General features: G+C 38.2%; 1 protein-coding gene across 4 annotated transcripts in view; it reads left to right on the top strand.

Annotated features, from left to right (window-relative positions):
• Mettl25 (methyltransferase like 25) overlaps positions 1–15,022 on the top strand; it is a 66,306-nt gene that overhangs the window by 16,201 nt on the left and 35,083 nt on the right. For all 4 annotated transcript variants that reach the window (XM_028754566.1, XM_028754565.1, XM_028754564.1 and 1 more), the window contains one exon: positions 567–714. In XM_028754566.1, coding sequence (XP_028610399.1) covers positions 567–714 — 148 coding nt within the window. The remainder of the gene's footprint in view (positions 1–566; positions 715–15,022) is intronic.

Raw genomic sequence — 15,022 nt, 5'->3', positions numbered from 1 at the left:
TTAATGAGTAAAATAAGTAAATATGTTGGCATTTGACTAGAAATGACAACTTTGTACCATTTCTGTTTCTTATAACCATGTTTTACAAGGTAGGCAGCCTAAAGAAGTTCAACCAATAAAAGAAACTTGGCTAGTATCATACAAACATCTCAAATCTCAGGCTATCAGAGTAGCTGTATTTTTTTTTTTAATTTTTTTATTAGATGTTTTATTTACATTTCATATGTTGTCCCCTTACCCCATCCCCCACCCACCCGTAGCTGTATTTTTGACCCAATTTTAATCTTTAATTTGCAATATCTAGTTGTTGAACAAATGTTAGTTATAAAAGAAATGAGAGAAAATACAAATGAAGAAGTTTAAAAAAAAAAAAGAGCAAAAACAAACAAAAATCCCCACAGAAGCAATAGGAACAATTTTCATTTTGAGTATAAAATGATATGTAATACATTTTAGGTAGAATTAATCATTTAAAAGATACACATGTTTGAAAAGACACTTAAAATCTTTACCTGTGCAGTTTTTAACTCTCCAGTTAATTGCTATTTTTCTGCTTATCTCTACAGGACTGTTTAATGGTGGGGTTACATACTTGTGGTGACCTCGCACCCAATACTCTTCGGATATTTGCATCCAAGGCTGAAGTCAAGGGAGTTTGCAGTGTGGGTTGTTGCTACCATCTCCTATCTGAGGAATTTGAAAACCAGCATAAAGGTAGTAAGCACTCTACGTGTCGTGATTTTCATTGATTTCAGTTATCAGTTAACTATTTTCTGTTTCTGTTTTGGGCATTACTGTGACATAATTGCTTGTTTTCTTTTGTTCTTGAGAACGGATCTCACTGTATGATCTTGATGTCCTTGAGCTCACTATAAAGACAGTCAGGCTGGGAACTCAAGGTTCCATCAGCTTCTCCCTCCTGAGTGCTGGGATTACAGCTTAAAAAGCTTGTATTTTATTTTATTAAAATAGTTATATTCAGTTTGTATTCTTTGGACTCTGCCTGCAAAGTAAAATGAAAGATGTGTTTGCAACTTGTAATACAGCATTTGCTTGTTGGATTTTGAATGATAAATGTCTCCACAAGATATAGTTTCAAAACTGCTATTTCACATTTGTTTTGTATAATTTTTAGGCTACTAATAATGACTATTCTCTTATAAGTATTAAGTAGTATTTTAATTAAGTTTGACTAGAACATTGTTGTGGTTTGAATAAGAATGGCTCCATAGCCCATTGATTTGAATGCTTGGTCATGAGGGAAAGACACTACATGACTCTACCCTTCCAGCTTGGCTGACTCTAACACGCTTCTCTCTGTCTGGCTCCACTCCCTGTGTGCAGCTGTCCCTAATAGACATCCCATGGCTCTGGCACTTCCACCATCTTTAGGTCCCCAATACAATCCCGGCTTCACTTGTACAGCTTCTTGTAATGGTCTCTTTGGGCCTCCATGCGGGAACTCCCCTGCCACACTTGTAGTGGATTTCTTAACCACAGAAGATTCTACAACCCCTTTTCTCCTGTATCCTCCATGACACTAAATCCAGAACCATATCCCTGACACCTAGTCCGATTGCTCTCCGCACTACTTTCTTCCAAGCTCCTTTTAGGATGGCCCAGTGAGCCCAGGATATAGCAGACAACCACTTTTTAGATCTTGAGTCCCATAGTCTTCCCAAAAAGAGCATGGTGAGGCCTGCCATAGCAATATCCCACTTCTGGAGTCTTCTTAGTTAACTTTTAATTGCTTCCAGCTTGAGAGGGTGAGTCCATGACCACCATGGCGGGGAACATGGGAGTAAAGAGACAGGCACTATGTGAGTGCTCACATCGTGAGCTAACAGCCATGAGATAGAGAGAGCTAACTGGGACTAGCATGAGCTGTTGAAACCTCAAAGCCCACCCCCAGTAATATCACCTCCTCCAATAATATCACAACTTCCCAATGAGTCCCACTGACTGGGGGCCAGCCGTTCAAATGTGTGAGCACATTGGGGCCATTTTCACTCAAACCACCACACTTCCCAAAGAAAAGTTTTGCAATGAGCCATTGGGCTTCTTGTTTGCAGAATTAAGCATATCAAGTTAAACTTATTTATATGGATGGATAATCAGATGATTATAGATTGTTTCAAAGAAGTCATCAAGTATTGGGACAAAGTACTGTGTCCTGTCATAGCAGCTGCATTTTATATAAGGAGGACGGTGTCAGAGTCAGTCTGTAAAGAGAGACCGTGACCTTAACCTTATAAAAGAAGGCATTGAACTGAGGCTTGCTTACACTCTCAGAGATTTATTTAGTCCATTATAATTGTGGCAGGGAGCATGTGTCAGGCCACATGGTAGTTGAGAGTTCTACATCTAGATCTGATGGAAGCAGGAAGAAAATACCACTGGCCTGGCTTGGGCTTTTTATATCTCATAGACCTCCCTCAATTATATACTTTCTCCAACAAGGCCAAACTTACTTGAAGACCACACCCCTAATCCTTTCAAATAATGCTGCTCCCTGGTGACCTAAGCATTCAAATACTTTAGCCTATGGGGGCCATTATTCACACCATCATCTATTTGTAAGTTCCTGCACTTGATACTTCAAGAGTTAGGAGGGAGGAGCTTGGGGAGTGGCTCATACAAGTCAATATTTCAAGAGCTAGGACAGTCAGATGACAGACAGTTCAGCCTAGCAAACTCTCATTGAATGTCAACTGTTTCCACTCTGATTTGTGGTAGTAATAGAAAATAACATGAGGCACCATCTTTACCTTGTTTTTATTTTTAAATAACAACTTAATTCTAAGAACCTTCTAAAGAAGTTGTAAAAATAATTTAGACTAGAAAATGGAAGAACAGAGACTATTTAAATGCATAATTATTTTCTCTTTGTTTTTCTGGAATAAAAATATACATAGATATGTTATATCTACATATACCTTTTGTGTTATTTTAGCACAAACATAAACCATTCTATTACCTTATATTTCTTAATATACTTTGATGGTCTTTTATGGCCCTAAATAGGAAATGTTTGTTTAAAACCGTGGTAGTGCTAATGAACAAGAAATTAACAAATAGATTGGTAGTCCATTTTACAGTAAGGAAAACACAAAGTATGCCACCTGTGTTTAGTTAGCTCTAGTTTCTTCTAATGTTAGCTACAGCGGAGTGTAGTAAGCATTCTTTGGTGTTACTATACGTATAAGTATAGTGTATGTCATACTACTGTACTTATAAAACTGTTATGTCTGTTGCAGAGTAGCACACCTTATCTCATTCTGAGGGGTTGAAGGTGTGTTCCAGTGCAGTCATTCACGGTACAGCTTGAAGAGTTGGGAGGTCGCTGCAGTAGTTCTCAGTGGCCAAGGTGATGAGCATCCAAGGTCAAGTCTGTGTTTCACTGTCATGCTCACTGCTTCTCTTCATAGCTGTCTGTCCTGTCATCTTCTTACCCATTCCGTCAATCATAGACTAGTCTTTGAATGCTTTGAGTAGGTTAACTGGTTGTTTATACCCTAGAAATGGAAACCAGTGTTAATAGATACTTTAGCAGCAGTCTTAGGCCCTGCCTAGATAAAGGTGGCTGTCTTCTAGCTACATTATCACTGAGAGAACATTACCATTGTTCAGTGAGTTCGTTGGACATTTGAAGTCCAAAAATAGACAGAAATAAGAATTGTGAAAGTTAGTCATCAGAGACCAACAGCCACATTCTCAGTTTCTCTCCCTGTATACTATTTAATGAGGAAATACATGGTACCAATAGTAATAATAGCCTTTTTATTATTGTAAAATAGAAGTCAATGTCATCAGTTTTTTTCTTATGTTTTGTCCTTTGTCCCTCGTGCAAAGCAGTAAGAATTTTAACATCCAAAATTCTCTTGTTCAAGTATGTAGTGAAAGGATTGGAGAACCCTATCTTTCCAGATTCTTCTCTGGTGGCAACAGCTGGAAAGGGTAGCTTTAAGATCAGTATGTGGTCTACAGAAATCCCACACTGAGCCAGCCAATGCATCCATTTCATATGCACTTGGCCCTCCAACCTCCCAGTAGCTCATATTCTCAGCTTGTCGTGTTGACCTCTCTAGACCTCCTCAGCCTTCCTCAAAACTCAAGTCCTCCATGCTAAGCACTACAAATACTATTTGTGTTGACTGTCTACTGGACTTCTAGTGGTCTTCTTATAAAAGTTCAATTTCCAGCTCCCTTTCATTCTACAAAACTGTCTCTGAAGCTTCTATCTTGGTAGTTTTTCTGAAAAAGCTCTTGCCATTAATTAAAGCATGAATTAATGAATGGGAAGACCTTCCTGATAAGAGTCTCTTATCTACAGAGAATCCTTGGTATTATCAACTAGGTAGTGATAAACTTTGATCAGGTAAAAACAAATAGTTGTATCCTGGTGTTGCCTGGTTTTGTCATATATGCCTGAAAGCTGGGAGTTGTGCTTCTCAGTAAAGCAGAGAATATACAGAAGGACTGTAGTCTCACTGACGGTTAAGATGGATGGAGGTATATGCAACATGAGGAACTACAGAACCTGGACATCAGGAAAAGAGTTGCATGGCCAAGCAAAAGGAGAAGTAGCTAGTGGTTTCTGTTTCAGTTGTTCTGGACAGAACTTTATCTGGACAAAGCTAGATAAACTTGGGATCCAGGTCAATCTCTTGGCCTTTGCCATATTGCACTTCATTTTCTCACTGTATTCTCACTGTAGTAAAATAGGGATGGAGTGAGCCACTCCAGCAGTTTTATAGCAGTGCTTAACTCTGATTCAAATTTGTTATCCATGGATGCTAGAGAACTGCCCGTGGCCATCTGAATTATTGCCTAAGTACAGATCATGAATATCAGAATGTGTCAGGAGCTCCATATGGAATTCTGACCAACACCACAGTGAAAACAGTGAATTTATAATAACTCTTTTAAGACATAGAACTTGAGAAGATGGTTTGTAGAATATGTTTAAGAAAATACATACAATATTTGTTTTAACTTTTTCTATGCAGACTTAGGTGGCACACATATTCAGATGCCAGTTTGCAGACCAGAACCAAAGGTTGAGCTGCAACACCCCAGCAAGACATATCAAAGTCACCGTGCAGAAAGCCAGCCTCGGTGTTCTAAAAGTGCTCTAAGAACAGACCTCTAGCTTTCTAGCAAACACAGATTTAAGAACAGAGGAAATTGTGTTGTAAATCTGGAATGAAGAGTTTGAAGCTAGACACATTCATGGGGAAAAGCCTGAAATAAGGAAAGAGTATCTCTGAGAGTTAATCTTGAGTGTCGAATTGATACAATTTAGACTCACCATGGAGACCAGTCTCCTGTGGGCAGCAGGGACACTGCCTCAATTAGATGAATAGGTTAGTTAAAATGGGAACACTCACCCTAAACATGGATGGGACCGTCTCACGAGCTGGGACTCTTGACTGGATAAAAGGAGAATGCAGTACAAGCACAGGTGGTCATTGCTTTCTGCATGCTGGCTGTGGGCGCCCTGTGACAGGTGCCTCAAGGGCCTGCTGCCAAGATTGCTGTGCCTGATGAACTGCACCCTGACCAATAGCCAAAAGTAAGCAGTTCTGTGACAGGAAAGAGGCATGCGACTAATAGAGTATCCAAGAGAATTTTCATAGCTTACAGTTCTTCATTAGTGAGCACATTGTGAGTACGTGCGTGCGTGTGTGCGTGTGTGTGTGTGTGTGTGTGTGGAACAGCCAATGGAATACGATGCAGCCAGCCTCCCTTTGTATATGTAATGTAGAACCTACTATTCTTTTACAGTTATTTTAGCTTTGTTTGTTTTGTTTTTAGCGTATATGTTTTTACCCTCATGTGTGTTTGTGCATCGTGTGCCTACAGAAGTTGAGACACCATGTGGGTGCTAGGAACCAAACCTGGGTTCACAAGCAACAATATTTAAACCACTCAGCCAACTTTGCAGCTCTGACACTAGTGTTCTTTACAGAAATAGGAATATGTCACTATATAGTTTAATCGTTATTTTAGAGCATCTGTCTTCACAGGGTAAGTGGTTTATATGCACAAGGCTAGCATAATTCCAGTCATCCATCACTCTCTAGGCTCCATTGAGTCCTGTCAGAATGGACAAACATGTTCTGTGTTCCTCACCTCATACCTTACGCACCCCACCCTTTATCCTCATTTTATTTTAGCAGCTGTTTTGAAGTTTGAGTTGCGGTGTAAATTTGAGTTATTAATAATCTTACACAATTTAGTAAAAGATTATGGTATGTACAGACTTTTTTATGATCGCATTGACTATGTAAACAGCATGTGTCTTATATGAATATATTTACCGCATAATACTGTGGTAGACCATAGAGGTGGTCTGTCATGAATGTGTTTTCAGAGAAAAAAAAAAACCCAATGTTCTGTAAATCATTAGAATACTAAATTTATACCATATGTTTTACAGAGTGCTTTTAGATACTTTACATTATAAGCCAGTAGCCCCCAAGTGAACATTAAGTAACAGGAACAGTTTTATTGCAGTGTATTATAGAATATTTTCCAAAGCTTAACTAATGTTTTAATATTTTGACTTGATATTATTACCATAATTAAGTTGAAATAGTCGTATTATTTCTTCTCCTAATAGGAGTAAGTAGTTTTGTTCTTCTTTTTTTTTTAATTTATATGTCTGTGTGTGTGTGTGTGTGTGTGTGTGTGTGTGTGTGTATGTTCACTTTTCATCCCACTCACTGTCCCCGTTGAGTCCTTTTTGGTCCTTTTTTATCTTTCACATCTTGATCCAGCCTAGCTTTTTCCTATACAAATACGATGAAACATGTCTGAAATGACCCAGAACCATGCAGCTCTTCCTGATAAAGGAGCCTTAATCACGTCCAGGTATCAGTTATCAGGGAAGTTAAGCCCCTCTGTAACCTTAGAGCTAAGGGAGGGCGTCTCATGTACTCTAAATTATGGTGATGTGGTTGAGTTAGGGATAGGTATGAGACATGGTTGCAAGTGCAGCTTGAGGGCTCGGCTCCTAGGCAGCGTTCCTGTCTGATGGGGTTTGAGTTTGGTTTTGTTGCTCTTAATTTTTTTTTAATTAGTGTTGGGGGTGTGGAAAAGGCCCCAGGGTTTGTGTTTGAACGTCAGAGAAAGCTTTTGTGGCTTCTGTCTCAATTGCCCGCCTTCCTGTGGGTTTGGAGGCTTGAACTCAGGTTGCCCGACATTAGCAGCAATCGTGCTTCCCCGCTCAGCCCTCTCACTGGCCTGCTTGGTGTTCTTCAAGCCATCCAAAGCACCAGGATATCTGCCACATTTTGGTTTGGTTTTGCATATTTGTTTGTTTAGCCTAACAGAGTGGTCTGCATCTGCCCTCCTCTGGCATTAAAGTGTATCCTTAGAAATGATCAGTGCTCTGAACGAGCTTCTAGGATGAGTCTGAGGAGTGAAAGGCAACTGCTTTAAACTTATGCAGCTATTTCACTGATTTGGAAGAACTGGGGAGTAAAAAAAGAGCAGGTGGCTACAGAGTCAGATGGTTTCATTGCCCTTCTTCCCTGGCTTTCCTAGGAACAGCTCTGGCCAGGGAAGTAATTCTGCATCCTTTCCCACCTGTTCCCACCTCCCACTCGGACATCTGCTGCAGTCATGGTCGGACAGAAGCCTGACTGGAATTTGCACGCAGTCTTTAACATGTTACAGGGTTCCTTACAACCATGTTCTTCATTTGGCTTAGTAGTCTCTCTGGTTGTTTATTAGGCAGCAAATGGGTGCACACACCTTTTGCAAGCATCTTTCATTATATTTCTTATCAAACAAAAGTTGCCAAGGGTGAATGGAAGCTCGATACTTGAGCCACTGTTCAGGTTTTGAGGATTGGTTTCATTGCTTTATTAGAGCCGTGCCATCTAAACAGATCTAGAGCTTAAAAGCAGTTGAGTCTGGAATGTAACATTTGAAGATCTAACATACTTGATGAAAAGCCAGCTGCTGCTATGTCTCTGTTCTTCCTGACACTTAATGTGCGTCATGAAGAACTCTGAAGATGACTATAGGCTAGGAAGATATGACTGTACTCTTAGTAATGTCATAGCAATGAATTAATCCCATTATTGCTTCAGTGTTGTAACTAATGTCCTATCAATATAGACCTGACAGTATCTCTTGTCATATGTCACTGTGCACTTTACTAAGTGAACATATTTGATTGCACATAACTTTCTAGCTGAAAAATTTAAGTTGAAATGTATTGTCTTCCAAATCTGAGAGAGAAAGAGAGAGAGAGAGAGAGAGAGAGAGAAAGAGAGAGAGAGAGAGAGAGAGAGAGAGAGAGAAATGTGTTGGGTACTGAGATTAAATTTTACCAAATTAACATGATTTTAATTGCTATATTAGAGATTTTGTTGGGCTTTTGTTGTTGTTTGTTTGTTTGCCCTACTTGGTGTGGAACTCAACATCTGGCTCCAAACACAAAAGTCTACCTGCCTCTGTCTCTCAAGTGCTAAGATTAAAGGCGTGTATTACCACGCCCCAACTGGTATAACCACTTTTAGTTTCTCCTTTTTTTCTTTTTCTTTTTCTTTTTCTTTTTCTTTTCTTTTCTCTTTTCTCTCTTCCCTCCCCCCCCCCAATAGTTAGAATTGATTTTGTTTTTCTGTTGTGTTACCATTTGCGTGGGTCACATGAGCTCCAAGAGAAGAGGTTGAAAAGCTCGGGATAACCCAAGACTGTAAACAGGCATTTGCTTCCTGAAGAGCCACATCTTCAAAGAGAAAACCGTATCTTTTAATATTTAACACTCTCCTATGTGCTATATAGCAAGCACTGAGAATCACAACATGCTTCCAGCGATAAGAAGAATGGATCAGTCCTCTGAAACTGTAACCAAGCCCCCAGTTAAATACTTTCTTTCCTAAGAGTTGCATTGCTCATATTTTTTTTTTTCACAGCAGTAGAATAGTAACTAAGAGAAACCAACATACGACATCAAATTACTAATTTCTAATAACTGATTCAACATGAAACTAAAGATATTTGGTAAGAGAAATAACCATGTTGGCCACATTAACCTCATGCTTAACCAGAATCACTGGTTCCAATTTTTTTCTGCTCATAAACTATAGTTTCTTTTTTTCCAGTATTTCTTGAGAAGGAAGAAAAGGGTTCAAATGTTTTGTAAACCCCAAAACTCCTATTCCTTTCCCAACCTGTGAGCCTTTACCAGCAAAGCATACAATATGAAACATATATATGTGGGTAAAAATTATATATTTTTCTTTAATAAGAGTGGTATAGTCACACATTTTGCTATGATCATCTAAAGAAATGCATTTTAGGGTTTGATAATGCAATCCATGAAAAGGCATATATATGTCAGTGTGAATAGAGCCCTGGGTTCCACCCTCCAACACACACACACACACACATATATATAGATAGAGAGAGACATCACACACAACATTATGATCTGTATATTTAAAAATTGTAAAAATATGAAAGAAATGCTTCAATTTAAAAAAGTACTTTTCAATTTATAAAAAGGTACTTTGTTCTCCTTCTGGGTAATATTTATAGTATTTATATTTTAATAGGTCCTTGATGTAACACCATGGTGCAGGTTGCCATTTTTCTTCTACTGTGCTCTCGTAAATTTTGTAAAATGCTGATGACAATTCACAAAATTGATTTTATAACTCATCAATGGGTTGTGGCTAGATGTATATTGGTAAATGGTTGCCCTTACTAAAAGCTGTTGTATATATATAAAAGTATATTTTTATTATGTTTTATGTCATTTTATGTATGTATAAGATATATAAATTTATGTTTATATAAATATATATTTATATATTATATTTAAATTTACAGATAGTATATGTGTATTATATATAAAATATATAGACACATATTTTATATTTTATGTATATAGTAAACTAAACTTAGCTAAGTAAGCATACAACCGACAGCATGACCAGTACGCCAGGTGCTCTAACATCTCAGTTGTTACTGACATGTAAGGATATTAAACATGTGTGCCTTAAACCCCATCTTCATTCTTTTTGTTCCCTATTGCTGTAATAAAATACCCTGGTAATAGCAAATTAAGGGAGAAAGGACTTACTTCCCTTTTGGTTGCAGAGGGATACCATCCATCACGCAGCAGGCAGGGGAGTCTTGGCAGCAGGAGCAGGAAGCTGGCAAACTGGTCTCAGTTCATTTCACTGTGGGAATCAGGGAGGAAACAGCAGGTGGAAACAGGTTTCAAAGCCTCAAGTCCCACTCAAGTAGCCCACTTCTAGTGAGGCTCCACTTCCAAAAGGTTTCACAGTCTGAGCTGGGAACAAGTGTTCAACGTTGGCCATTGCCCATTCCAGCCCCTGCGTCTTCTCACAGTGGAGCTGGGTAAAAACATGTGTTAGAAGCATAGAGATGGTAGCTCGTGAACATCTACAGCAGTGCAGATGCACTCCTCAACAGGGTTAGGTGTCTAACTAGACTTCTCCTGTATATTTTTAGTGTTATGTCCTTGAGTAAATCAGTTTGCCTTTGGAGCTCTTTTGTAAATTAGTGAAAGAAGAGAAGTAACTTTCATGATCTCGTAGCTGAAATGACTTTGGTATCTGAAATGATTGATGTGAATACAGCTGTCTAAAGTTGATTAAACTTACCTTATTTTTATCTAACATTCTGACTTAGTTTTGTCTCATTTTCTTAATTATGTTGACTTTACATAACCAAGTATTTGGTTTCCAGTCCTGATTTATTTGGTTGATTCTGAGAAATTTAAAAATCTGCACCAGTGTTAAAGTGCACATAAATTCTCTGTTTCTCAAAGTTTTTCTGTTTGGTTTGCAATAATTTATAGCAAATACATATATGAGCTTTTAATTTTTTAGTCAGCAATATTAAGTTTAGCAGTTAGTTGACAATTAGGAAGTATCAGGACCTGTCTCAGTCTCACCTTGAAAAAAGGATCAGGCCTGGCTGTTCTTGGTATTGTTCTTTGACAGTATAAAGCAGGTAGATAAATTGTCCTGCCAAACTTGAGAGTTGCCTATTTATATAAATTCTCTTACTGCTTTAAAAAAAAAAAAGCTGGACCTATGTCACAGAAAACTTTTTGGCAGTTTGCATGGGGTGAATGCAGATTTTTTAATGTATTTGGCATTCACTGTGCAGTTTCTTCACACTAACAGCTGTATCTGATCTCAGTCAGCTCTATGTTTTCTACAGTGTTGGCAATGATTTATTTTTTGCCCTAGGGCATCTTTTAGCTGTCTAGCACTTTCTAGAAATGGATTTTTAATATACTTTCCTACTTTCTTACTTTAGTTTGCACCTCATTATTTTCTCCAACTAATATAAAATGTTTTTGAAGCTTATGTAGGGTGGGGTTAGTCAGCATAAAAGTCCATCTAATGTTCACTCATGGTAAGTAAAAGAAGCCAAAAATATGAATAAATAAACCCAAAACTAAATGTAATATATCTACTCATAATTGAGAAAGAAAATAAACAAACAAACAAAGGCAAGCTTGGGAAGACAGCTTGGCTGGGAAAGTGCTTGCCGTAGAATCTTGAGGACATGCGTTTGATTCCAGTGTGCACAAAACTGGGTGGTAACACACACTTGTAATCTAGTATGGGAGCTAGAGACAGTGGGATTCCTCGGCTCACTGGCCAAAACCCAGCCCCATCAGTGAGCCCCAGGCCTCAGGGAGGGATCTGTCTCAAAAAGAACACAAAATGGCAGGCTCGTGAGGGACAACAAACTTGATCGCTGTCCTCCATGTGTGTGCACCTGGACACAAATCGCACTTACATACAAAGCACACAAAACACACAAAAGCAATAGTAAAGAGAAATAATGTCAACCGTGCATAAACAAATATTAAAGTTAATAGAGTTGGCTGATAGACTTGAAACTAGTTTACAGTACATTGCACTTATATGCACATCTGGATTTGGATACCTTAGAGAAAATGCTCTTAAAAATATATTGGCTAAAAATACATTGCATTTGGTGTGTTTTTTTTTTCTGAGAAAAATCAAACACTAATTGTCTAAATTTCCTCCATCATCTGAAACAACAGAACTAAAAAGCAGTCTGATCTATAGTATTTATGTGAGTTATTTCAAAAGTTCCATGTATTTTAATATAGTTTGGGTTTTAATAAAACACAGCTTCTTACGGCACAGGGAACCGCTGTTCTCTGCAGCGATACACCTCACTGGGGAGCTGTTGTTACAGTGTTTACCAGAGCAGCACAATCAGCTGTGCCGGTCTGTAGTCATGAGTGGAAATAGAACAGTCGTATCTGGGCTACAATCCTCACAAACATTTTCAATCTAGGTAGAATGCTAAATATGCATGCTTTTTTACTGTGTGTGTATGTTTGTATGTATATACATACATATACTTATAATTTACATATCTGTACACTGAAATTATATATCCGCCTTGTAGTCAAAAGAATAAGTGAAATCATAAAGTATAGATTATATACTACAGTGGTTCTCAGCCTGTGAATCACGACCTCTTTTAGGGTAGTGGCATATCAGATATCCTGCCTCTCAGAAATTTACATCACAATTCATAACAGTAGAAAAATTATAGCTCTGAAATAGCACAAAGTAATTTTACAGTTGGGGGTTACACAAACGAGGGTATTGAAGGATCACAGCATTCAGAAGGTTGAGAACCACTGATTCAATGGAGCTAGATACAGGATTAACAAGCAGGAAAATGACTTCATGACTAGTGCTATATGCAGCGGTGCAGTAGTCAGATTGTCATGTATTACATATACATCCACAGAAGTTTCATACACGCATACTTCATGCTCACTTAAATAATGTGATTTAAGGAACTGGTCCACATTGATAATGGAGACTGAGAAGTCCCAGATTAGAAAGAATGAGGGTACTAAAAAGCCAATTGCATACATCGTACCCTGAGTCTGAAGATCTGAGAACTTGGAGTACTGATGCAGACATCTGAGTTCAAAGTCAGACTCTGGTGTCGCTGCTTGAGCAGTCAAGGAGAAAGAGACAGTCCAACACTGACCCACCTCCTGCTTGGTTTTGACCCCCAGGGTATCGGATGATTCCTCCTCACACCAGGGAGGGAAGTCTCACTCACTTTATTTTTCCAGTTTAAGTCTCACCAAAACTCCATTATAGACATACCAAAGTAATGTTTAAGCATACACATGCACATCTCGTGGCACTGTAAGTTAGCATAAACTCGACATTTTCCAGAGAGAAAGAAATCAAAAACAGTACATTATTCTTTGCTATCATTCTGATGGTGAGGTGAGCATTTTGCCGTTGTGGTTATCCCCTTTAAAGGATTCCTTGAAACAAAAGCATGTTTTGTAGGCATTCAATGTCAGGAAGGACCAAAGGTCCTTAACATATCCACAGAATGAAACCATAACATTGAGCCCGTGACCTTTACGCTATCTTGAGTTCTAGGACCTTTATCTACTAACCCCTTACCAACTAGCATCATTTTAGCATTTGCATTTAAAGTATCTTCTAAAGATACCAAAATTTTATACTCATTTTTCACAAGATAGTAGGAACTCCTTTTAATCGCTCTTTTTATTTATGTGGTTTCTCATCTACAGATACAAAATTTGCTGTTTTTATTATATTCTTTATTATGTTGCATTACATATATACACATATACATATATACACATTGTGATTTAATCATGATTATCTGTTTAGTTTTAATATATTTGAGAAAGCAGTGTCACATTATTACTTCAGAAATCTTAGCAGTCTTCATGTTAAATTTATTTTTAGGTGATGTTTCTAGTGCCATTTGAAAGAGCTTTATTTATAAACTGAGATCACTAATATAGGTGAACAAAATTAGCAGCTGCAGAAAGCATTAGGACTAGGCTATAGGAACATTTGCACAAGATAGAAAATAATTAGCCAGCAATGTGATATGAAGAGAATTAAACCTACAAGTAAGAGACAATGGTATCATAGAACCCAGATGACAAGACTGCTTTAAGGAGAAAGTTTCAAAAATTCCTAAAAATTCATACTAAGAAATCAATCATTGAGTTTAGGACACATACACAGTATAATTTCCTGTTAGCTAACTAATTTGCAAAGACCCAGTTTGGGGACTACAGCTCTACAGCGGTTAAGAGGACTTGCTTGTTGTATAGATTAGGTCAGGTTCTCCTTGCCATCACAGGTGACTCACAGTTGCCTATAATACCAGTTCCAGGGGCTCTGGCTCGCTCTTTTGGCTTCCTTTGAACACTTGTGGACATCTGTATGCATCTGGCATACACACAAGCATATACACACACATACACACACACACACACAGATAAAAATGTAAATAATTCTTGGGAAAAAAATACTCACTTTCCATTGAGTTTATCTCATATATGCTAGTGATGAGGAAAACGAGGTGTTGAAGTGGCCTAGCTAGGTGTCTGTGCCCTTGAGTAGGGGATAAACCAGAGTAGAAGAAAGTAAACGGTAGTTGCATGTCAGTCCAGAGCTAATGAAAATGAGTGGGAAAGTAAAAATATATGTGAATTTGGAAATTACAGAAGGAAATAATAGGAAATTATTCTAAAATTCTAGCTTGTTTAATTAGTGGGCAGGGATACTGTTAACCCAGGGGAAAAAAGACAAGTAGAATCCCAGAAGAAATTCCTAAGTGTCAAAAGCTTACACGTGATAGTAGTAAGGACTAATTATATTGTGAAAGAAAACCGAAGGACTTTGCTCAGAATTATTATTTAAAGATAGCATGGAAGTGACAAAAGTAACAAGGGCTACAGGTGCCCAACTTGACGAAAGTAAAATGTTATAAGAACATGTCTAACAGAAGCGGTGAGCTGTGGCTTGCATTCAAGATATAACAGGCCTCATTCTTCACAGGAGTCTGGGTGAATCTGATAAATGACTGCCCTCCTTTAGTTTGTTCTTCCTTCACGTCTTTCCCATCCCCCCTCCGTGTGTGTGTGTGTGTGTGTGTGTGTGTGTGTGTGTGTGTGTGTGTG

Source organism: Grammomys surdaster, unplaced genomic scaffold (assembly GCF_004785775.1).
Source record: "Grammomys surdaster isolate TR1022 unplaced genomic scaffold, NIH_TR_1.0 126028, whole genome shotgun sequence".
In the NCBI taxonomy this organism is placed as follows: domain Eukaryota; kingdom Metazoa; phylum Chordata; class Mammalia; order Rodentia; family Muridae; genus Grammomys; species Grammomys surdaster.
Note: the sequence above shows the minus strand (reverse complement) of the source record. Positions and strands in the feature narration are given on the sequence as shown.